The 24,595-nt window shown below is 38.4% G+C and overlaps 1 protein-coding gene across 1 annotated transcript; it reads left to right on the plus strand.

Moving 5' to 3' along the window:
- The first annotated feature begins 1,863 nt into the window (after positions 1-1,863).
- On the plus strand, positions 1,864-9,237 carry LOC115966083 (putative methyltransferase DDB_G0268948). The gene is made up of 2 exons (XM_031085416.1): positions 1,864-2,124; positions 8,426-9,237. Exons 1-2 carry the CDS (start codon positions 1,975-1,977, stop codon positions 9,056-9,058), a joined length of 783 nt encoding a protein of 260 aa, XP_030941276.1. The 5' UTR covers positions 1,864-1,974; the 3' UTR covers positions 9,059-9,237.
- The last annotated feature ends 15,358 nt before the right edge of the window (positions 9,238-24,595 follow it).

Raw genomic sequence — 24,595 nt, forward strand, 5'->3', positions numbered from 1 at the left:
CATCGCAACTAACAAAAAACAAGGGGAGGCAGCTGATGGGACGAGTACTGAAGTAGGCACCTGCCTGGTCAACAAGTGGAGGGTTAAGATCAACCAAGAAGGGTTATATAATGTGAAGGTTGATGCGCCAAAAAGAGGCTGGGGGAAAAAAGGCCAAGAACGAGAGCCTCCCCGACCGCCTCAAGGAGAAAGACTCCTCGAGTGAACACCGCCTAATTCTGTACGAACAAGACGACTAACCCTCGTCCGGTGACCAAGACCTAGCCTTTCAAACCCATGCTCTATAAGTGATATTGTTTGGGCCTTTTTACGTGCGAACCCAACATCATTTTGGGTCGTTACAAATTGGGTCCTTACAATTATTATTATTATTATTATTATAATAGAATTTTAACTTAAAGTTTTCACTTCATAATTATTGCTTTTTATCATTAGATAAAATATCAATTTATTTAGAAAATTGTTACATTCACAACATTTTTATAATACTTTCATAACAAATTTTAGTTGCTAGGTTGTTACTAGTTCTAATTTGAACCTACTACAAAATTATTTTTTTGCTCACTAATAACATCCAGTAACAATTTGCCATCTAGTATTTGTTATGAAAGTATTGTGAAAAATGCTATGGACATGCATTTCTCATTTATTTTTAGTATAGGCGAGGTTCAAATCCTAGATTTCTTATTTGACGACAGGAGACTTTACTAATTAAGCTAATTAGAATCACGATAATAATCATGTACTATATATCTATAAAATAGTGCTACATTTATAACATTTTCACAAGAGTAATGATACAACTACAAACTATTTTACAAATTGTTTATGGGATCATTCTTACTGTTTTCATTTCTCATTTGGCCCATCACTTTTTCGCTTACCAAATTACAAATAACCACTCATCACATCCGCAGTTTGTAAAATATGTTGTAAAATAGTTTGTAACTCTAGCATTTTACTTTTTATAATAATTTTACAAAAAAGTTAGGTGGCAAACTGTTATTGGTTCTCATATGGACCCACCATTGGTATCACTTTTTATTTACCATTATCAACTTGACATCTAAGTTTTGTTGTGAAAATATTGATATTAACTATTAGTAGTAATTTAAAAAGTGATGTGAGTAGTGGACCTAAATTAGAACCAATAATAACTTGTCATTTAGATTTTATTGTAAAAATATTATAAATGTATCACTGGCCAAATTTTATGAAATCCTTCATATCACATTCTCTTATAAATCTGTTTAAGATAAAAATGATGAAATTATGCTTTCAACATATATATATATATATATATATATATATACGATTCAATCCACGTGATATATGGTGAGTGTGCAATAGTCAATACATGAGATATACTACACATTTTTTTTGTTGGTAAACTACACATATATATTCTTAATGGTGATCAAAAATAGCCACCGACAAATTTAGACAAGGGGCTAATTAAATTTGTGGTTCACATCAATAGATTCATGAATAATGATCAAAAGTTGTCACCGACAAATTTAGACAAGTCACCGACAAATTTAGACAAGGGGCTAATTAAATTTGTGGTTCACATCAATAGATTCATGAATAATGATCAAAAGTTGTCACCGACAAATTTAGACAAGGGGCTAATTAAATTTGTGGTTCACATCAATAGATTCATGAATAATGATCAGGTTCACATCAATAGATTCATGAATAATGATCAAAAGTTGTCACCGACAAATTTAGACAAGGGGCTAATTAAATTTGTGGTTCACATCAATAGATTCATGAATAATGATCAAAAGTTGTCACCGACAAATTTAGTTCAAATTTGTAATGATCAAAAGTTGTCATCCACAAATGTGTGGACTAGGTTAATACCACGTGGCAGGAAGGTAACCACCCAGTCCAATTATACTCAATTCGATCCGAATAGTGAGTGAAAGTTTGAAAACAGAAGCAATTCACAGACGAAGCTTAATCTAGAGAATGGCCGGTAGGTTTGACAAGCAAGCTGGTTTTTACGCGGATGCTAGGCCAACTTATCCAACCGAGTGGTACTCCATGCTGGCTGCTCTAACTCCGCACCACTCTTTAGCTTGGGATGTTGGCACCGGCAATGGTCAAGCTGCTATTGGTGTTAGTCCCTTTTGTCCTTCCTCTATCTCTCTAATACAATTTATTATAATTTTTCTTTTAGAATTCTTTTTTCTAATGAGGATGCCTATCCCACCTCTCTTGAAGCATCTTACTATTCTCTCAAAAGTAGAAACAGATCTAGGATTTCGAGTTAAAGTATAAACAAAAAATATATTGGCTGATGATTTTGCTTGATGCGTGCTGTTTGTATGGGTGTTTAGCTATTCTTTTACCGAATTGCTAGTTTGACTAGCATAATGAGGATGCTTGACCTGCAGTGTTAAAGCTAGCCTAGATTCCTATCAACTGCAATGTAAGTTTAGAAGTCTGATTATCACAATTGAGCTTCCAATTGATGGTGCTTTTTAGTTATTCATTTAGATGGATAATATTGCTAAATTTTATTTTTGGATCAATGGCTAAGAATGAGAATTAAAAAAAAAAAAAAAAAAAAAAACTTTCAATTCATGAGTTAGAATTTTTTTTTAAAAAAAAAAAAAAAAAGAAAAGAAAAGAAAAGAAATTTAAGAGTTAGTGCATCTTGGGTATTGCATGGGGTATAAATTCATGAACTTGTCCGAATTTTGTACGGTTGCATCACAAATAGTAAAAACCTGTTGTTACTTTTCTGCAAAATTGTTGAGACTTAGATTGTTGAGACTTCTGCTAAGGGAGAAGAAGGGGCAGTCAAGAAGAAAGAAGACTTGAAGGAATGCACTGAAGATAAAGCAGGGCAAAACGACACAGCTGAGACTAAAAGGAAGAAAGTAAAGTTAAAAGCTAAAACAATGTCGTAACATTTAAGTTTTAAGACCCATCTATTAACACGTGTAGCTAATGACGTGTATGAACTAATCTAAGTGGTTTACAGCTGTCATTCTCTTGTTAATTAGGTGGTTAGAGTTTTGGTAGTTAGTTAGGGGTTGTTTGGTTTTTTTGTTTCCATGCTCATAACTTTGTTTCCATCGACTATAATTCAAAAATGATGGGACCCACAGATGAGAAGTGTGTTGGTTTTTGTTTCTATCACTCAATTTTTTGATTTTTGAGTGATGAGTTATGGAAACTGAGTTTCCAATGGCATTTTCGTAATTAAACACTCATTAATGGGATCCATTTGTCTTGTCAAGTCAGATTCTGACCGGTCACTCTCTCTTTTCTTTCTTTTTTATTTCTTCTCCACTTTTCTTTCTTTCTCTCTTCTTCTTCTTTTTTGGTAAACTATACCACCATCATCTCAGACCCACCATCTTCTCCATCCTTCCAAAATCAAGAAACAAACTTTTCAATTCAAACAATCTCCAAAACAAATCTCAACCCAAACCAAACACAACCCCAACTGCGCAAAAAACAAACCGGATAGGATGTATGTGTGTGGGTATTGCTGTTTTTTTTCTCCATTTCCACCGTTGGCACCATCATCTCAGTCTCAGACCTATAAAAAAAATCAAGAAGACATAGAGCTGGGTCACGCCATTGGGCTGCGCTGCTAGGTCATGTTGCCACTGGGTCGCGCCGTTCTCACGCACCGCTAGGTCACGCCATTCTCTGTGTATATCTCTAGGTCACGCTGTTCTCTGTGTATATTTGAAACCCACTTCTTCAAATTTGAAGATTTTCTCTTTTGCTTCTTTGGTTTTTTGTCTAAGACACAGTTTTCTATGTATATCTGTGCTTGAGTAATTGAAAGAAAAGCTTCAACCATTTTGAGAGGTACATATAATGGCTTGGTGGGAATGCTTTATGAGGCGGGTAGGCTAACTGTACTCACTGACATGGTGCTCAAGCAGTGGGTCCCACAAATAGTAGAAAAATTTGAGTGATGAGAAGCTGAAAACATGTGCCAAACGGGTGGGGTATAAGAAATTGGGGTATTTAAAGCGATGAGTGATGAGTATGAGTGACGAAAATTGAGTGAGAAGTGATGAGTGATGAAAAAAAGAAAAACCAAACAGCCCCTTAAGATTCTTTCTTTCTTTCTCTTTTACTGCTTCGTGTATATAAGAGAAAGGCACAGTGTAAATTAATATTGCTTCTCATTTTTCTTATTTTCAATTTAGAGAAATTGGTTTTCTTCCAGTATTTTCTAGAACACTTTCTTAACATGGTATCAGATCTTTAATAGCTCATCCATGGCTTTTGCTACCAACACAACTTCAAAATCAGATCCAATTCCCACCAATTCTTCTAATATTGCAAACCAAAGACCTTCCAATCAAGCACTTCCAATTGAGGATGCAAATACCAATCCATCAAGCCCTTACTTCATTCCACCTACAGATGTTGTCCTTGTTTCATAACCATTGATTGGTCCTGAAAACTATCTCAGTTGGTCAAGGGTTGTATTTCTGTCATTGAGTGGAAGGAATAAGTTTGGCTTCCTTGATGGTTCAATTTCCATGCCTGATCTCTCTCATCCTTTGTACAATGCTTGGCACAGAGCAAACATCACCATTCTTTCATGGTTGGTGAATTCCTTGAGCAAAGATCTTGCTACTAGTGTGATGTATATTCACACTGCGAGGGATTTGTAGATTGACATGCGTGATAGGTTTTTAGAGCCTAATGTTCCAAGATTCTTTGAGGTTTAGAAAGAAATTTCAAAGCTTTCACAAGGTTCACCCAAATTCAAGATTTTGTGGGATGAACTTGTGCATTATCAGTCTTTTTCTGCTGGCACTTGTACCTGTACTTGTGGTTCTCAACGAAATCAATTGAATGCTCAGCAAAAATATCAAGTTTTTCGTTTTCTCATGGGACTCAATCACAGTTATTCCACTATCACTAGTCAGATTTTGATCACTGAGCCTTTACCTGCACTAATAAGGCCTATTCTTTGATTTTGCAAGAAGAAAAACGTAGGTAAATTGGTCAAGCCGATTTGGTCATTGAACCAACAGTTTATATGCTAACAATTCCAATCCTAAAGGATTTCAAGGTCATCAAGGTTGGAATCAAGGGGGAGCTCATGGAGGTCAAGGTGCAAAAGGTGGTAATTCTAAGAAGGAGAGGCCTGTCTGTACATACTGTGGAATTGTGGGTCATGTAGCTGATAAATGCTACAAATTGCATGGTTATCCTCCAGGATATAAGCACAAAGGGAACGCTTCTGCCCATCAGGTGTCTGGTAATGGAAATCTTAGCACTTTCTTTTCTAATAATGGTAATTTTGGGAATTTTGCTTCTCCACCCATGTTGGGGTTTACTAATCAGTCTAAGATAACACATTGCTCACCACAACTTCTAGGAGCAAAGTCTTAATTGAACTTGTCACAATCACAGTTCAGTGCTCCTTAGTGTCCCATTACTGAGAATCAATGTGAGCAGCTACTTTCCTTCCTTGTCTCTCAGTCATTCAAGGAAGCTGCCACATCTTAGCCCACATCTACACATCAGGCTACCTCAGTCCTATCTCCTTTTTCTAATGTAGCTTCTACTGCTAGCACTAGTTCAACTATGCCTTACTTTGCCAATTTTTTAAGTAATCCTTTTTGGTTGCCTCCTAACCTTTCTCATTCCATTTTTTCTGCCCATATCATAGATAGACAAGCCTATAAGTCTAATGATTGGATTATTGACACTAGTGCAACAGACCATATGGTCCATTCAGTTTCTTGCCTAACCACAATTACATCCACCATTAATACCTTTGTCTATTTACCCAATGGAGAGAAGGCTTTGGTTACTCATATAGGAACAGTTCATATCTCAGACAACCTTATACTCTATGGAGTTTTATGTGTTCCATCCTTCACATTTAATCTGATATTTGTCAGCCAACTCACTAAATCCCTTTTTTGTTGTCTTGTGTTCCTCGGTTCTTTTTGCTTTATCCAAGACCTAGCCAATTGGAATATGATTGGATTGGGTAAAGCATCAAAAGGCCTATATCTGCTCCAGCATAGAGTTCCACCTCCATGTGTGCTTGCTGCTGCTTCCAAGGTTTCTGTCTCCATTCCTTCTATCAGATTCACTAGTGTCAATGCTGATTTGTGGCATTTTCGTTTAGGGCATCCTTTATATGCCAAGTTGTCTTTGCTTAATAATCTTGTATATGTTTTACCATCTAATAAGACTGTATGTTGTGACATTTGTCATTTTTCTAAACAAAAGAGACTATCCTTTCCTACTAGTCAACATGTATCTCATTGTATGTTTGATCTTGTACATTGTGATCTTTGGGGGCCTTTTTCAGTTCCCACTATTGAGGGTTACATGTTCTTTCTTACTATTGTGGATGACTATTCTAGGTGTACTGGTTTATTTGCTTAAATTTAAGTTAGAAACATGAGCTCTTATTCAACAGTTTTCTATTATGGTTGAAACTCAATTCAATGCCAAAATTAATTGTATTAGGATTGACAATGGCACAGAATTTATCATGAAGGATTTTTTCAAATCAAAAGGCATCTTGTATAAATTATCTTGTGTTGATACTCCTCAACAAAATGCAATTGTTGAGAGAGAGCATCAACACATTTTAAATGTTGCAAGAGCATTAAGGTTCCATTTTTCTTTACGTTTAAAACTGTGGGAGGACAGCATTCTCACTATAGTATATCTTATAAATAGGTTACCCTCCAAGCATTTAAACAAAAAAACTCCTTATGAAATGCTTTTCAAACAACCTCCTTCTACTTCTCCTCATTCTATTCCTTTATGGTTTAAAGCAAGTTTCAAGGCAATGGTTTGCCAAGTTTTCTTATATATTGTTGAATTTTGGTTTTGTCCAATCCAAGGCTGACTATTCTCTTTTTACCTACACTAAAGGATCCTCTTTCATAGTTCTGCTAGTCTATGTAGATGACATTTTGCTCACTGGTAATGATCCTGATTGCATTAGTGCTTTGAAGCTCCAACTTGATACTAAGTTTGGCTTAAAAGATTTGGGTTCTCTGAAATATTTTCTAGGTCTTGAGGTTGTCAGAAGTGAAAAGGGGATCAGTTTGAATCAAAGAAAGTACTGCTTAGAGATTTTGCAAGATATAGGTTTTTTAGGGTCTAAACCAGTTTGAACACCAATGGAACAGAACTTGCATTTATCAAAGGATGTTGGTAAACTTCTTCCAAATGCTAGTCAATACAAGAAGCTAATTGGAAGATTGTTATATCTAACTCTGACTAGACCTGATATCACCTATGCACTGCATAGGTTAAGTCAATTTTTATCTGAACCAAGAGAGTCTCACATGTTGGCAGTCAATAGGATACTTCAGTACTTGAAGGGGACACCAGGCAGAGGTTTGTTCTTCTCTAGTAGCTCAAGTATGCAAGTTAAAGCCTTTTGTGATGCGGATTGGGTAGGCTGCCCAGATACCAGAAGATCTATCACAGGCTATAGTGTGTTTTTGGCTAATTCCCTAATCTCTTGGAGGTCCAAGAAGCAAAGTATAGTCTCTAGGTCTTCAGTAGAGGCAGAATACAGGGCAATGGCCACCATAACATGTGAAATTGTTTGGGTTCTTCAATTGTTAAGAGACTTGAGAGTTGATCATCTAAGTAGTGCTCAATTGTTTTGTGATAATCAGGCTGCATTACATATTGTAGCAAACTCAGTCTTCCACGAAAGGACAAAACATATAGAGGTTGATTGTCATTTGGTGAGAGATAAGATAACAAAAGGGGTGATCAAAACATTCTATGTTTCAAGCCATTTTCAAATAGCAAATATTTTTACAAAGGCATTGGGACTTCCAGCTTTTAGCAGGTTAATTACTTGTTTGGGGTTAATAGATATTTACTCACCAAAGCTTCAGACTACTGATAATCAAGTCACTGAACTTATGGTTCCTGACTTGAGCGGGAGTGTTGAGGCTTCTGCTAAGAAACAAGAAGGGGCAGTCAAGAAGAAAGAAGACTTGAAGGAATGCACTGAAGATAAAGCAGGGCAAAACGACACAGCTGAGACTAAAAGGAAGAAAGTAAAGTTGAAAGCTAAAACGATGTCGTAGCATTTAAGTTTTAAGACTCATCTGTTAGCACGTGTAGTTAATGGCACATATGAACTAATCTAAGTGGTTTACAGCTGTCATTCTCTTGTTAATTAGGTGGTTAGAGTTTCGGTAGTTAAGATTCTTTCTTTCTTTCTCTTTTTCTGCTTTGTGTATATAAGGGAAAGGCACAGTGTAAATTAATATTGCTTCTCATTTTTCTTATTTTCAATTTAGAGAAATTGGTTTTCTTCCAGTATTTTCTTGCACACTTTCTTAACAAAAATAAAATTGTCTCCTTGCATCTTGACGTTTGTGAAGAATCAAGTAAAACTAAGATTGTTAGAATTGCATTACATTATTCTTGACAGGTTGCTGAGCATTATGAGCAAGTAGTTGGAACCGATGTGAGTGAGGCTCAGTTGAAACTTGCAATGCCACACCCTCGCATTCGATATCTCCACACTCCATTATCCATGACAGATGATGAATTAGTGGCCTTGATTGGAGGAGAAAATTCAGTTGATTTGGTTACTGTGGCCGCAGCTGTCCACTGGTTTGATCTCCCCCAGTTCTACTCCATAGTAACACGGCTTCTAAAAAAGCCAGGAGGTGTAATTGCTGTTTGGGCTTATCATGACATAGAAGTTAGCCCCACTTTTGATCCCATATTGAAGCGTTTTCGTGACACACTTCTTCCCTATTGGGACCCAAAAATAAAAGGCGTATATGATGATTATAAGATACTTCCATTTCCTTTTGAAAGTGTAGGTATAGGATGTGAGGGGAAACCACAACAACTAGATATACCAAAGGAGGTGTCACTTGAGAAATTCTTGAATATGTTCAGGTCATGGTCTCCAGTAAATACAGCTAAGGACCAAGGTGTTGATTTGTTGTCAGAAAGCGTGGTAAAAGAATTTGAGAGTGCTTGGGGAGGACCTACATTGGTCAGATCAATCATCTATAAGGGCTTTATGCTTGCCGGAAAAGTTAGGCTTTAATTTTTTTTTTGGGTAGAAACCAGGTAAGGGACTGAGAAAAGAGGGAGTGGGTTGTTTATGATTGTCGCATAAAATATTGTAACGGTAATAAAGATACAAAAGTTTATTCTCTTTATGTCCCATTGATATTCTATTATGAACTGGAAAATAAAATGATAATTTAGTCGATTCGAGACCAATCACTTGAACATTGATAACAAGAGACTGCCTCTCTTTTATTTTATTTTTTTGCTTATGATTTGCATTACAACTGATACGTGTAAATAGCAATATCAGACAAGGCACTAGTCTTATATAATAACAATTTGAAGTTGAAATTAAAAACAACTAATCTAATCTAAACAAACAATTCTAATCTGATCGGAATCATTATTGAATTCAAACTTGTAACTTTCGATTCAACTAATTAACACTGATCCTAATCTTGTCTTCAAATCTTCAACTTGCTGTCTCTGATGCTAGAAGATGCTAGAAAGCACGGGTGCGGCTCCATGATTGCTACACCCACACCTGACACTCAACGATGTGCCGATTCTCTAGGCCTTTTTTTTTTTTTTTTTTTTTCAGGGCTGATTTAGCGTCGATTCACCCTAATTTGGCTCCATTTTGAGCCGAAACTGGCCGAAAATCATCCAAAACTAGCCAAAATACATTTTTAAAAAAAAAAAAAAAACTAACTTTAGTTGATTTCTTATTTAGTTATTTACCAATTATATATTTGTCAAATTATTTGTAGGTTTTTTATTTTATTTTATTTTTTGTTGTTGTTGTTGGTAGCAAAACCAACTTCATTTAATTAGCAATAGAAATAGAATCTAGATACAATGCTTCTAAAGTCGGTGGATGAGAGTCCTCCAACCAAATAATATCCTCACTAAGGTGCCTGGCAAAGCGAGCTAATGAATGTGCTACCCCATTGGTAGTACGGCTAATATCCCGAAATTCCACATGTTGCATCTGTCCACCCAAACAACGAATATCATCATAGAGATTTCCTAAGCGAGACCAATATGGCTGAGCTAAAATAATAGACCTCATAACATTTGAATTATCACCTTCCACAATTAAATCTGAAAACTAAACATCTAAAGCAAACTTTTCGACATGCCAAAACCTTTGCCTCTTCACTATTCGTAACAGCAAGATCCTTCGACGACAAAGCTGCCATAACTTGCCCCCTTGCATTCCGAATAATCGCTCCAACACTAGAGGTTGAAACGTTTGTGAAAACCGCAGCATCAAAGTTAAGTTTATACATCAGACCTTCAGGTGGTTGCCACAAATGTGATAGCCCAATAGAAATAGGGACCGTCAGCTGTGATTAGGCCTCCTTATACTCTTCTAGAAAGTTGCTAGCTCGTGCATTCAACGTTCTAGGTTCCTGTAGAATACCTTCATGCACAACCCAATTACGTTGATGCCATATTAGCCAACTTTGCACTAGAAAAAGCTCCAGTACATCATCGGGCAGCTTGTGCATTAAGTTCTCAAATAGGTGCATCACAGTGGCTTGATCAGTTAGCCCCTTTTGCAATGTATGGTATAAATAACTAGCCCACACGTCCTGAGCAGAATTATTTGTAGGTTAAACAACTTAAATTGAAATTGCTGAATTATTTGTAGTTATTCTTGCTCTTAAATTGGTATATGTTTACTATTATATGAAAATATATTTAATAATTTGTAAGTAAAAATATATTTAATAATTTATTAGTATACGTATCCCACTGCACCTGCACCCTAATTTTTTAAAAATTGTCGAGTCCCGCACCCGCATTTGTACCCACACCTGAACCCGAATTTGCCCTCGTGCTTCATAGCTCTGATGTCTGAACTTGGACCGTGGCTTTCTTTGGACATGACATATTTCTTGTTTTTATTTATATTTACTTTTGAAAAAGTTGTATTAAATTAACTGAACTATTCCCTAAAAAAAAAATACCGAACAAAGAATGCCTTGAATTTTTCTTTGAAACCCTGGTCCTTTCTTAGGCCTTGGCTTACGTAGAAGTGTGCCTTGCCTTTCTTGTGCAATCTTCGTCCCACCAGTTACTGTGGTTGTATCATTGCAACTTATTTGCAAGTGATCATCTGGGTTCAGTTATTGCTGCTTTTAGTAACCAACATGATGTTGCGGAAGCCTGAAAAAAGCATACATGATGCTCTCTTGATGGAACAGAAACTAAATTGTTCATTTCTAATAGTAAACCTCGAAAGGGTTTCTCGGAATCCACAAGGAGAATAAAACTGGAATCTACCAGAAGAAAATTTGACAAAAAATTTGTGTTTATTGATAATAGTCTGCCTTGCCTCTGATGGCTACAAAACATATAAATACTGAGAAAAACATCTAAAAACCCTAATTTACACTAATTACATGGTTAGGTGATAAAATGCCGAATTTTACCAAAAATGGCAAAATTGAGTTAAATGCAGAATCATAAACTATTGACCTTAAGGGTCGTCCTAAAATAAACGATGCCTTATTTTGACTTTTAAACTAAAAGTTATTAAGGAAAAACAAATATTACTATAAATAGCAAAAACATTGTTTTCGGGGCCTTAATGAAAGAATTTGCCTAATTTCATGCAATTCCGATACTGTCACCCCAATGGCTTCTATTGGCACCCCCCTTTGATCTTGCGTTATGACTTCCTGCGCTTATACTACTCCAAGAAGGCATGTGTTGTCCGATCTACATCACAACAAATACTGGAGAATAATCCTTATGCCCTAGATATTGCTTTGTTACAAGCCACCACCAAGTTTGTGTCTGTTGAAAGCTCAAGTAAAATTATCTACAAAGGTGACCCAAGTTGGCTAGTTTCTGAAATTTGCAGCCATGATTGTTCTCTCAGTGCTTGGGGTCATGTTATGTACTTAGGATCTCAAAATAATGTTGGATCGGTGTATACTTTGGATTGCCCAACTCGTTGTGCTTTTAGCTAGAACATTAGTATCAAGTGTACCAAATGATAAAGTTTTAACATTTGACACAACAAACACCAAAAACAATAGTTCATCTTCATTACGCATTTCAAATGCTAATTTTTTTTTACCATTTATATTCGTATGCTTCTATTAGTAAAAGTATATGGACACAAATGCTAAAAAAAAAGAATTTATTATATTTCTCTCTCCTTGTCGACGTCCAACCTCGATCGAGAGTGGCAGTGGAAAGACCGCCGCCGCCTTCTCAGCCGTTGCAGGCCCTCATTCGACCACCCGCTGTGGTGACAACTCCCTCGCACGCGGGGCCCCATTGGAGGGCCTTTCTCAAATTGGTGGTGTGGTGCACATGCGTGTGCTTTACGCGGAGCTTCAGGTGCTCTCTCTCTCTGTAGAGGTAGGTAGGTCTACCTTTGGTTTAATGGCACGAATCTAGGCCAAATTTTAGGTGATTACCAAAGGTGAGTGGAGTCGCCACTAATCATTGGGTTTTTTTAAGGTGTGATTGGTCACCTGTTTCTAGTTGATTTTATTACCGATCCTAGGTTAAGAAAAAGGGGCGTTTTTCCTAATCTAATGTAGATGGCAAGAAAATCTTGATTCTTAGGTCCAGAAGTTTGGTTACGTGTGGGGAAGGTGTTAGGCACCCCACAACGCTGTCCAAGGACAGTCCTTTGTTTTGATAAATCTTAATTTTCAGAGATTGACAATAAAAACGTGACTTTGGCATTGGCTTTCGGGGGTTTGCATGCATGGGGGCTTTGAGGTTTTGGCTTTTGAATGGGTGTGGTTCCAATCTATGTTTTCCTAAGGCATTCGGCAGAGTACCAGATTTTCACGGCGAAAATCCGGCGACATGTCACCTTGCTTTCGTGGTGGAAATTAGGCATTGCTTGCCTTAGGTGACATGAATTGTGACAATCACCTTGGAAAAAGGGGGGAGTAGGTATATATATATATATATATATATATATATATACATCATGCACAATGCTAGCACATAGAGCAGGAAAGTAAATGCCTACATCCCGAGAGCATGGCCCAAGATTAATTTCTATTCCAAATGTAGCTCACTAGAGCAATCTTGCAAACTTCGGTAATCATGTTAGATATGCGTTTTGATGGAAATCAACTGCAAATTTAAATAACAAAGCTCATTTTAGAGGTGAACTCTTAACTAGCAACTTTTCCATTTTCATAACAATTCAATCAATTCAAGCTTGATTTCGGTCTTTGGATATTAAAAAAAAAAAAAGTATTCAAAAGTGTTTAATGTCATACCCAAATAACTAATGAAACCTTTGATTTGACATTTGAAATTCCCATCAATTTTGGGGCCGGACAAAATATGGTATCAACAACTACCCCTTTTTTATCTAACATCTCGTTTGGAATGAGAGGTGTTGGATAAAGAACAAAGATGCGGTATTTTGTTGACATATTCTAAAAATCGGGTAAGTTTTACTGACATATTCTATGCTCAGTTACCTCTCTTACCTGTTGTATCCATTGTCTTCTTCTTTGTCTTTCACAATTCACTCCAAACCTGTAACACCTCATGGACATGGTTGCAAATAATGTGGCTTTTTTTTTTTTTGATATATGAGTGTGTGAATATGTGGGAATTTGAATGTTAAAAATAAAATGCTGGATATGGGTAAGGGGACTTACCTGGTAGTTGGGAATAGTGGATCAGGGATTCGAAAACTCTTGAATGAATGTAAGCCCAAGGAAGCATGTCGTCGGTGCACCCACTGTAGATTAGGGATTTTGGAAAACTTCTGAATGAATGTGAGCCCAAGGGATGCTTGCTGTCGGTGCACCCATTGTAGATTAGGGATTTGGAAACTCTTCTAAATGAATGTGAGCCTGAGGGACACTTGTCGTCGGTGCACCCACTATAGATTAGGGATTTTGGAAAACTTCTAAATGAATGTGAGCCTGAGGGACGCTTGTCGTCAATGCACCCACTGTAGATTAGGGATTTGGAAACTTTTCTGAATGAATGTGAGCTCGAGGGATGCTTGTCGTCAATGCACTTACTGTAGACTAGGTATTTTGGAAACTCTTCTGAATGAATGTGAGCTTAAGGGACGCTTGTTGTCGGTGCACCCATTATAGATTAGGGATTTTGGAAAACTTCTAAATGAATATGAGCCCGAGGGATGCTTGTCATTAGTGCACCCACTGTAGATTAGGATGTGAGTCCAGGGATGTATATCGCTGGTGCGCCCACTGTAGAATGCGAGTCCAGGGATGTATATTGCTGGTGTGCCCACTGTAAAATGTGAGTCCGGGAATGTATATTGCTGGTGCGCCCACTATAGAATGCGAGTCCAAGGATGTATATCACTGGTGCGCTCACTGTAAAATGTGAGTCCAATAATGTATATCATTGGTGCAACTACTGTAGGATGTGAGTCTTGGGATGTATATCGCTAGTGTGCCTACTGTAGAATGCGAGTCCGGGGATGTATATCACTGGTGCGCCCACTGTAGAATGTGTGCAAGAATTTGCTTCTTGTGAGATCATATGCCTGACATAGACCTACATAACATGTTTAGGAAAAGAGTTAGTTCATCTGCATTGCCATTTAACTTATGGGCTTACCACTTATGTCAGAATTTCTTGTTGTATTGTAGATCATGTCTCGGAGAGCTGGCTCTAGGGGGGACCCGGGGAAGGCCCTCATGTATGCTATGTCCCGGGGGAACACTCCTTCTGATGATGAGACTATTGACTCCTTTAGGGATGATGATTCCCAATAGGGTTAGCTTTTTGTTGTTGCATGATGTAGCCCTTGCGTGGGCATGTATGTATTCTTCATTTATCTTGTGGACATTGCCTCATGGTGGGCCAATTATGTATGTATGTTGTGGATTGCCTTTTGACAGGCCTGGACATGTGTGTAACTTCACGATGTATGTATGCAACAATGCCTTCTGTTAGGACTTTACGTGTATGATTCTGGAAATCGCCTTTTAGAGGGCTGATGTATGACTTTAGTAAAAGTGCCTTTGAGAGGGCTGATGTATGATTCTAGAAACCGCCTTTGAGAGGGTTACCGTATTACCATAGAAAAATTGCTTTTGAGACGGCTGCCGATGTGTGTGAGAAACAATGCCTTTGATTAGGACTTATATGTACAACCACAAAAAAAAAAAAAAAAAAAAAAATTCGCCTTTGAGAGGGCTGCTATCATGCATATGAAACAATGCTTCTGGGTAGGACTTACATGTACAATTCTGGATGTCACCTTTCAAAGGGCTACTGACGTGTGCAGGAAACAATGCCTTTGGGTGGGACTTACATGTACAATTCTAGATGTTACCTTTAAAAGGGCTGCTGCTGTATGCAAGAAACAATGCCTCTAGGTAGGACTTACATGTACAATTCTAGATGTCACCTTTAAAAGGTCCACTGCTGTATGCAAGAAATAATGCCTCTAGGTACGACTTACATGTACAATTCTGGAAATCACCTTTCAAAAGGCTGCTGTTGTATGTGTGAAAAAATGCCTCTAAGTAGGACTTACATGTACAATTCTGGAAATCACCTTTAAAAGGGCCACTGCTGTATGCAAGAAACAATGTCTCTAGGTAGGACTTATATGCATAATCTTGGAAATCACCTTTCAAAAGGTTGTTGATGTATATGTGATATTGGTAGCGCTTGCATCGCATCGTATCCTCATGGGTTTACCGATTCAATCTGATAGTGATAAATCAACTGAGGGAGATGGAAAAGGGAGAGACCGCACAAAATAAAAGCTGCCCCAGTATTGGTTTTGTGCGGTTCTTGACATGACAGGAAAATTTCTTAACGAGATGGACTCATTCTTGCATACTGATTATCATAAAGTGAATGGAACTGCGCAAAATAAGTTGCCCTAGCTTAGGGTTTTGTGAGGTTCCAAGCTTGTAGACTGGCTAAAAGTGGACCTTATAGACCATACCAAAACGTGGGTAATGAACACAGACATTCTGAACGAGATCTCCTTAGACACGCCGTGAGGCAGTATGCACTGGTTGCTCCTGTTATTACCCTAGCGGACTGTTAATGCAAAGACGGATTCCTTGGGATGACCTCATGGGAAACGTCTCCCTCCGTCCTTAAGATAAGCTAAAAATGCTGTCGCATGGTCAAGAATGGGCTCTGGCATCCTTCTGTTATGAATTCTGATTATCGGGGCTGAACCGACCCCTGCATCGGGTGAATCGAGTTTTTAGAAAATGAGGTTCAAGACATCTGGAGGTGCTGGATGAGACGCACAAAGATAAACCGCCCCAGTGTAGGTTTTGTGTGATTCTTGACATGAGAGGAAAAGTTCCTGGCGAGGTGGACCAGCTCATTGAGATTGACAGGCAAAAAATAGGTTGAACCACACAAAATAAGCTGCCCCAGTATAGGATTTTGTGTGGTTCTAGATCGGTGGACCGATTTGACATAAGTTTGAGCTCGTACTGGACGATTATACCACAATGGGTTCCTTGATTTGTTGAATTCTGGATTCAAATCTTGGGGAAGGTCCCCTTTTGGAAATGCTGACAGTCTCAGTCATAGCTAGATAAGAATTGCCATGATGCTGATTTCTATATTTAAAACCTGCCCCAGTATTAGGATTGAGACTGGGGCCAACCCTTGGGAATTGGGGGTCATGCCTAAAGCAATGACTCAGGCATCCTCTATTGGGATGAGTTTGAGAGGCTTGAAAAGTGTTTTAGGGGAGTGATGCTCACATGGTATTTAAAATCTACGGTTGAGCATTTGAATCTTTTGGGTTCAGGTCTTTTTAGAGATGCCTGATAATGATGAAGGGAGGCTTGCATAAGCTGTTGCAATCTTAAAACCCTATTTTTCTGGAAATTTCTTAGGAAGAAATGAATAACCCTCAAGGATTTGTTTTTGGACATGAAAATTTTGGAGGATTTGAAATCTTTGAGGGTCATTATTTTTCCCTTCTGTTTCAATTGGTTTTGAAAACCAAGTTCAAAATTTTTGGAAATTCATTCATGATCATGAAAATCTGTTTTTATGCATGTACCATAAGAGGGGCTCGCTAAGGCCATGTTTCCTATGTGGTTTGTGAGTGTATGTGCTCGACGGCTATCATTTACCATGAATAAGGAACATGCTCGCAAGCAAGGATTTCTTGAGCAAAGTGCTTGTGCTTATCAAATGAGGGTGTCCCGTTTTAAGGTATGTAAGGAAAACATGAATAATGTGTTTGGCTTTCTGAACTCATCGGGTGGGTTGGGAGAGGACCCTACCCTTTTTGAGGCATAACGCCTTGGCATAAGCGGATGATTCTGTTATCAATGATTAACCAAATGTTCAATGTGCCATGACCAACTGATCCTCAGTGATCAGTGAGGTCTTTCATTAGATTGTAACGTGGCCTTGGGGTTAATTGGGTGCTTGAAATGAAGGATATCAGGCTCAAAAGTTTCACATGTGGTGATTATTTGGCATAAGCTCCGTAGACTAAGTAGTCACTCTCAATCAAGAAGGACTTTCTCAGGACCGTAATGTAAGGATATGGGTTTCCTAGGCTCACGGGAGGATATTTTGGCTGTGAAATTCTTTGAAGGGTTTCTTAAAGTCAAGGATTACACTTCATCGAGAATCTTTTTGGTTGCCTCTCATGCTTGGCTATATCCTCAATTTGAGTCCATTTCTTGAATTTTGCCAATTTCATTTTGATTTTCCTTAGCCCATGTTTCTTTATTGTTTCGGGCTAAATTTTTCTTTTGCCCTTTCTTTGCTTGAGGCTTCATTATACTTGATTGGCCCATGACTTTTGTCATTTGATTTGGGCTATTTTCTCAAAAAAAAAAAAAAAAAAAAAAAATTCAATTAGAGACTCATTTGATTGACTAAAATATTGGAAGTCACCTAGCATGAGGTCCTTGTAACCATCTAACTCGCCCCAGTGTGGGGGGTAATCCTTAACTGGGTTAAACAAGAAAAGAATTCAACATGCTCAACTAGGCTAGCAAGGGATATTTCTCTGCAAGCGGGATGGTAGTGAAATGAATGCCTTTCTCTGTCATCTTGAACGCTTACTTCTTAGCCATAGGAGCTTACGTGCCAAATTATAAATTCGGGTGATTTTTGACAATCATTTTCTTTCTGGCTTAAAAGGGCTATCAAGTGATATAACTGTTAGGATAGCTGAAACAAATGCCTCCATCATTTCAAATCTAATCAGTTGGTGAATGAAACTTGCACATATGGTCATTCACTGATTTAGGGTCCACACTAGTCTTGGGTAGGACCTCCCTGGAGGGGGGGGGGGGGGGGGGGGGTGGGGGGGTTGATTGTTAAGAATTGAATGTGCACTTTGCAAAAGTGGTGAATGTTTTAGGAATATGGAGTTGTTGAGATGGATATCATGAGGTGAGTGTTTGGGGATCACATGCCCCTTATCCCTGGTAAGGGACAACCATTTCACTCAAACAACTCTTTTCCCACAAAAAGGGTTTTGGCATTGACTTGTCGCTCTTAGAATATGCATGTGCTTTAAAACATAGATTTTTAGGATTTGATGTTTGATTTGAACATTTATGCTTTGACCTTATTTTGGAAAACCTTCTTTTTCTTTTGAAAAATGTGTACAAGATTGCAACAAACCTAAGCCAACCAAAATGAGAGAAGGTCTTGTTGAGACAGTGTTTGGGATGTAGTGACAAGGCCAAATCTGGATTCCAATATTTTCGATGGATGGCATTCCTAATATCCAAAAGCTTTCGCAAAGATCCACTTAGGAGATAGAGGTCTTCCCCTTGTAAAGAAAGCCTTAGGTGATTGATTCCACGCTTGGCATACTTCTTGGGATGAAGATTTTATAATCTGTGGTGAAGATTCTTGTGAGGCACAAGTAACAAACTTCATTTTCATGTCAATCGTTGAAATGACTTGTCGAGGCAATATGCCACATTAGAGACCTATTAAAGGCAACATGAGAATGACAAGAAGGGATGTTAATGCAATTCCCTAAAATTTTGATGGGGCATTGTCGCCCAGATGTTGAGCAGGTGAATGGTTCTATCACAAATGCTCAAATGTTTGGTCGTCACTATTCATTGAAGAATGCAATGTGAATGACATCTCTTTGGCTTGATTAAAGCATGTCCTTGAAAATGAAATTGATTGAATGGAGTTAGTGACATGTCCAGGCTATGGCAAACCCGATAAAATTTAATCCTTTTACTCTTCCTCCCTAGTTCTCATGTGGGCACCCATTACCAGCAAGTTTTGACATTGTATTGCTGAAGTAGCTGGAGCTGATTTCTTATGGATTTGAGATTTGTCAAGTGAATCATCATGACTGAGGTGGTCCTAATATTGTATGAATGTTCCTGAGAAGGAAATGGTCCAAGTTAAATGAATATTTTGCTTATGGTAGGATCCAATAAAACGGGAGATAGTTCATGATTCTCCCTGAATGTAGGCTTGGTTCACCATTTTTTATTGTCAACGCGAAGGTCAGGCTTCCAAGGAATGCTTCGAGCAAGTTGAGAAGATCTTTTGATGGCCTTGCAAAGAAATTGTGATTGTTGTCCTTGCTAAAGTTCAAGATGCTGTTGAGGCTATTGAAAAGAAGTCCATTTTGAGGGGAGAGACTGTGCTAAAAAAGCTGCCCCAGTGCGTTTTCCAATGTCTCTCGATCACTTTCAAAACTTGGTTAGATTTTCAACTGAAGGGCATGAGGATTCACATATCAAGAAACCCAAAGACATCTCAAGATACTTGGAGAAAGGGAGGACTTTGTTCAGAAAGACCCAAAGGTGAAAGAACGTTTTTTCCTGAGGAAGACCCGAAGGAATATTTGTTTGGGAGAAACCTGAAGGAACCGCTTAGTCTACCCGAAGGGGAGTGAAGACTTTATCTAGGAAATACTCGAAGGAAACACTTAGACTACTAGAAGGAAAAAGAAGATCTTCTTTTTTTTCAAAGGAACTTCCCCAATCTATCCAAAGGAAATACCTAGACTACCTAAGATTTGTTTTTTTTTTTTTTTTTGGTTGTTGTTGTTGTTGTTGAAGACTTGAAGGAAGAACCTACTGAAACAAGCTGAAGAAAACCAAGTTTGAGTGGGCAGATCTTGTTTGAGAGATGTTGGGTTCTTTTCACCCTTTTGAGATGCCTTGACAAAGGAGCTTGCAAACTGTATGGACCAGCTCTGATTTTTGGCAAAATTCTGCTCCTAGGCTTGCTGTAGCTAACCTTCATGGATAATGTGGAGGTTGCCCAAGATGGATTTTTAGTGTTCTTATGGGAATGAAACCACTAAAAATATGCCCCAGTTTCATATTGAGAGCTCTTAAAGGCTTGGCCTTCTTCTGGTCCATACAGACGTCTTATGGATCACTGATCTCATCAATCATGTTGTTAATGCTTTAATAGAATTGGTTGTTGATCATGTTTGAGATAGGTAATTTAGGGCCTTTGGTGGCTTCCTCGAAAGAAATTGGTCAAACTTCATTGGAGTAGGCAACCTAGGTTATGCCTCTCTGGATGCTTGATAGCCCAAAGCCAATCCTTGAAAAGGAAATTCAAAAGACTGAAGTTAGTAGGGAATCTTGGTCCTAAGAAGGTTCGACAAAATTGGAAATACCTAGGCCCTCCTCCAATAGGGTGGCCTCATTCATCCTTTTAACTGTCTTTTCTCATGTCTAACATAGTGTCTCATACTAATTGATAGAGATGTTGCATCCACAAGATAACCCGAAGTAGGTTTATTGCAATCTTTGACTCCTTGGAGTGAGTTCTTGAATGAGCTATTTAGGGCTCGTGTATTCAGAAATGGCTCCACATGCTTCTGTCATGACCTCGATTGAGGTGAATTTGGAGAACATGGATTACCCTCCGGTCTGTTGGAGACAACCCTTTGAAAATTGTACCGAGATTCATGATGCTTTTACTGCTATCGGCTTCATCTCTTTTTGCATGGGAGAAGGATCAAGAAAAATTCTGCCCTAGTATGGGATTTTTTTGGTCCTTCGACCGTTTAAACAGCTTCTTGAAGATCCTTAGCTAACATGAACCAAGACTTCAGTTTGCAATCTTTATTCCTGCACATGTCCTTTTGTATAAGCTGGGAGATACAAGAATCTCGAACTTCCCACATTTCTTCTCACACCTCGAGATGGATTGGGATGTTTTCATGGCGGAAACAAAAACCAAAGCACATGTTAGTCTTATGTCCAGATGCTTTAATCATGCCCCTATTTCATTTTACAATTATGGGGGAGAAGTTCCATGATTTGGAATTCTTGTTTTTGAATGAGTTCTTAAAGTGATGCAAATCTTAACATGACCAAATTGTGGCAAGCAACTAAGCGTTAGCATAGGTTTTGAAAAGTCTTGGGATAGACCCCTTTTCACAATGAAAATTTTTAGGTGTAACACCTTGTCCTTTTAGGAAAAATTTGGCACAATTTGTATGGCAAAGGTTTTTGTAATGATATTCACAAAGGTCCTTGGACAAAGAAACGGATTTTGATGCAAAGGCATTTGATACAAGGAAAAAAAAGTTTGATCTTTTTGACAATTTTGAAGAAAAACTTAGCCACTTGTACATTTCTATGGAAAAACTTGATTGCTTGCCACCCAATTTATTATCTGCACAATTAGGTGGGAGATATCAAAAAATGCATGCATGTCCTTGTAGGGTCAGGGACCCTTAGGACTTAGGTGGGTTCTAATGCACAAGCGGTTCTAGAACCGTCTCTCCTAGGGTTTCTCAATGTTATGCAAGCAGGTAAAGATCATTCCTTTATTGGAGAATTGCTACCCTGCAAACAAAATGCTTAAGGACATGCTCCTATCATTTTCAAAAATTGGCTTTGCACTCTTGATTGGGTATTTATCATGGTGAGTTTCTACTATGATGCAAGATTAATGCACAAGATTGGCAAGTAATCGAAACTTTCATAACATGCTTAATAATGCGAGAAGGACCAATTCTTTGATTACATGCTTTTACAATATTTGCTTTTACAACGCTGGGTTTGCCAGCTCCAATGATGGGCCTTTTACAATAAAAGAAATGTAACTGCGAGGAAAAGCTCGGCTTCTGATGATGTGGACTTCTCGAGGAAGCTCTTGGACACTTAAACCTCTTGATAATTTGGACAGCATGGATCTCTCGGACCTTTGGATTTCTTGGGGGAGCCCTTGGCCTCCTAGCAATCTTTTTTGGATTTTTCTTGGGAGAAATCTTGGACTCATGATGTCTTGGGATTCTCGACAGTTTTCTGGAAGCACCTCCCCCTTGAACGGAGTTTCAGTCACTTGCCACAAATTTTATCTTTTCACAATTAGGTGACGAAACCAATTAGTGTATGCATTAGTGCCCTTGTAGGGTTGTAAACCTTTAGGGATATGGTGTGATCTAACATGTACAAGCAACGAGGTCGCTTTTCCTAGGGTTTGATCATGGATGCTGTGCAAACATGATAGAAGGAACCTGGAATAGAGCACAATTTCTTTCGCACAAGTAAAAAGGGCGCACTTGTTACAAGACACTTTCCCCTAACCTCTAGCCCTATAAGGGTATCCTTTCCTAGGCTTGGATATTCACTCTTTAGGTTTCACCTAGTCTTAGTGGGCTCTGGGCTTGATCTAGTCCTCACGAGTTTGACATAACTAAGGCAACTGTATGCAACGGCTTAATTGGTAGGTTGTTCCTGTCCTAGGGTACTCAATTGCCATACCCCTCCCTTCATGGAAGTTACACGGTAGGAAGGATTAAGGGAGCCTTTTCAGCAACTCCTATCCACCCATGGACCTAGAAGTAACTACGACATTAAGCCCGAATCTAACTATGGGTAACACTACCGATATGTGTGTCTGGGCATCTGTAGATAGGGTGATGAAATCCCAAAGAGATGTGACTACGCCAGTAGTGCAGAGCCCGGGTTTGGCCCAAAAAGGGTGTATATGTCATGCAATTCTTAATGAAGGGGAAAGACTTTTTCAAAGCACAGTAGATATATATATATATATATATATATATATATATATATGGAAAGCAGATAAAGGTGTAGCGGAAATTAAATTTTGCTACCCTATGTTTGCATGTGAAGGAAAGTTGTAAGGCATGTGAGGAAAGAGGTAAAGCATGTGAAGAAAGCGGTAAAGCCCCATGTTGAAAATACCTCAAAGCCTCCCTTTTGGAAAAGATTTTTTGGAAATTTTTTTTTGCTCTTTTAAAAATAGTCTACTAGGATATAGTAGAAGTCTTTTTCAAAAGGAAAGCCTCAAAGGCCAATGCCAATTTCTGTGTTTTCGAAATCCAATGTCCAAAGATTATGGTTTTATCAAAATATCTAAAGGCTAAACTCTTATTGATCCCCAGTGGAGTTGCCAGTTTGTCGACGCTTGGCCTCAATCAGGAGCAGCAGCGGAAAGACCGCCACCGCCGTCGTGGGCCTTCGTTTGACCACTCACAGTGGCAACAACTCCCGCGAGTGCGGGGCCCTGTTGGAGGGCCCTTCTCGAATTGGTGGTGTGGTGCACGCACGTGGAGCTTTGAGTGCTCTCTCTTTCTCTATGGAGATAGGTAGGTCTACCTTTGGTTTTATGGCAGGAATCTGGGCCAAATTTTAGGTGATTACCTAAGTTGAGTGGAGTCACCACCAATCATTGGGTTTTTCTAAGGTGTGATTGTTCACTTGTTTCTAGTTGATTTTATTATTGATCCTAGGTTAAGAAAAAAGGGGCGTTTTTCCTAATCTAATATGGAAGGCAAGAAAATCTTGATTCTTAGGTCTAGAAGTTTGGTTACGTGTGGGGAAAGTGTTAGGCATCCCACAACGCTTGTCCAAGGACAGTCCTTTGTTTTGATAAAACCTTAATTTTCTGAGATTGGCAGTAAAAACATGACTTCGGCATTGGCTTTCAGGGGTTTGCATGCACGGGGGCTTTGAGGTTTTGGCTTCTGAATGGGTGTGGTCCCAATCTATGCTTTCCTAAGACATTCGGCAGAGTACCAGATTTCCACGACGAAAATCCGGTGACATGTCACATTGCTTTTGCGGCGGAAATCAGGCATCACTTGCCTTAGGTGACACGGACTATGACAATCACACTGGAAAAGTGGGGAGCAGGTATATATATACACACATCATGCACAATGCTAGCACACAGAGTAGGAAAGTAAATGCCTACATCCCTAGAGCATGGCCTAATATTAATTTCTATTCCAAATGCAGCTCACCAGAGCAATCCTGCAAACTTTAGTAATCATGTTAGATATGCATTTTGAAGGAAATCAACTACCAATTTAAATAACAGAGCTCATTTTAGAGGTGAACTCTTAACTAGCAACTTTTCCATTTTCACAACAATTCAATCAATTCAAGCCTGATTTTGGTTTTTGGATATTAAAATAAAAAGTATTCAAAAGTTTTTAATGTTATACCCAAATAACTAATGAAACATTTGATTTGACATCTAAAATTCCCATCAATTTTGGGGCTAGGCAAAATATGGTATCAGCACTACTCTCTTTTTGCCTTTCTTTCTTCTTTCTCGCTCTTGCTCATCTCTCTCTCTCTTCTTTCTCCTTTCTTCTCTT

Source organism: Quercus lobata, chromosome 10 (genome assembly GCF_001633185.2).
Source record: "Quercus lobata isolate SW786 chromosome 10, ValleyOak3.0 Primary Assembly, whole genome shotgun sequence".
Taxonomy (NCBI): domain Eukaryota; kingdom Viridiplantae; phylum Streptophyta; class Magnoliopsida; order Fagales; family Fagaceae; genus Quercus; species Quercus lobata.

What these genes read in the sequence shown, in the direction of transcription:
- LOC115966083 (XM_031085416.1), top strand. Translation starts at nt 1,975, where the DNA reads ATGGCCGGTAGGTTTGACAAGCAAGCTGGTTTTTACGCGGATGCTAGG. An exon ending in ATGGTCAAGCTGCTATTGGT is followed by an intron (nt 2,125 to 8,425) that starts GTTAGTCCCTTT and finishes TATTCTTGACAG; the next exon opens with GTTGCTGAGCATTATGAGCA.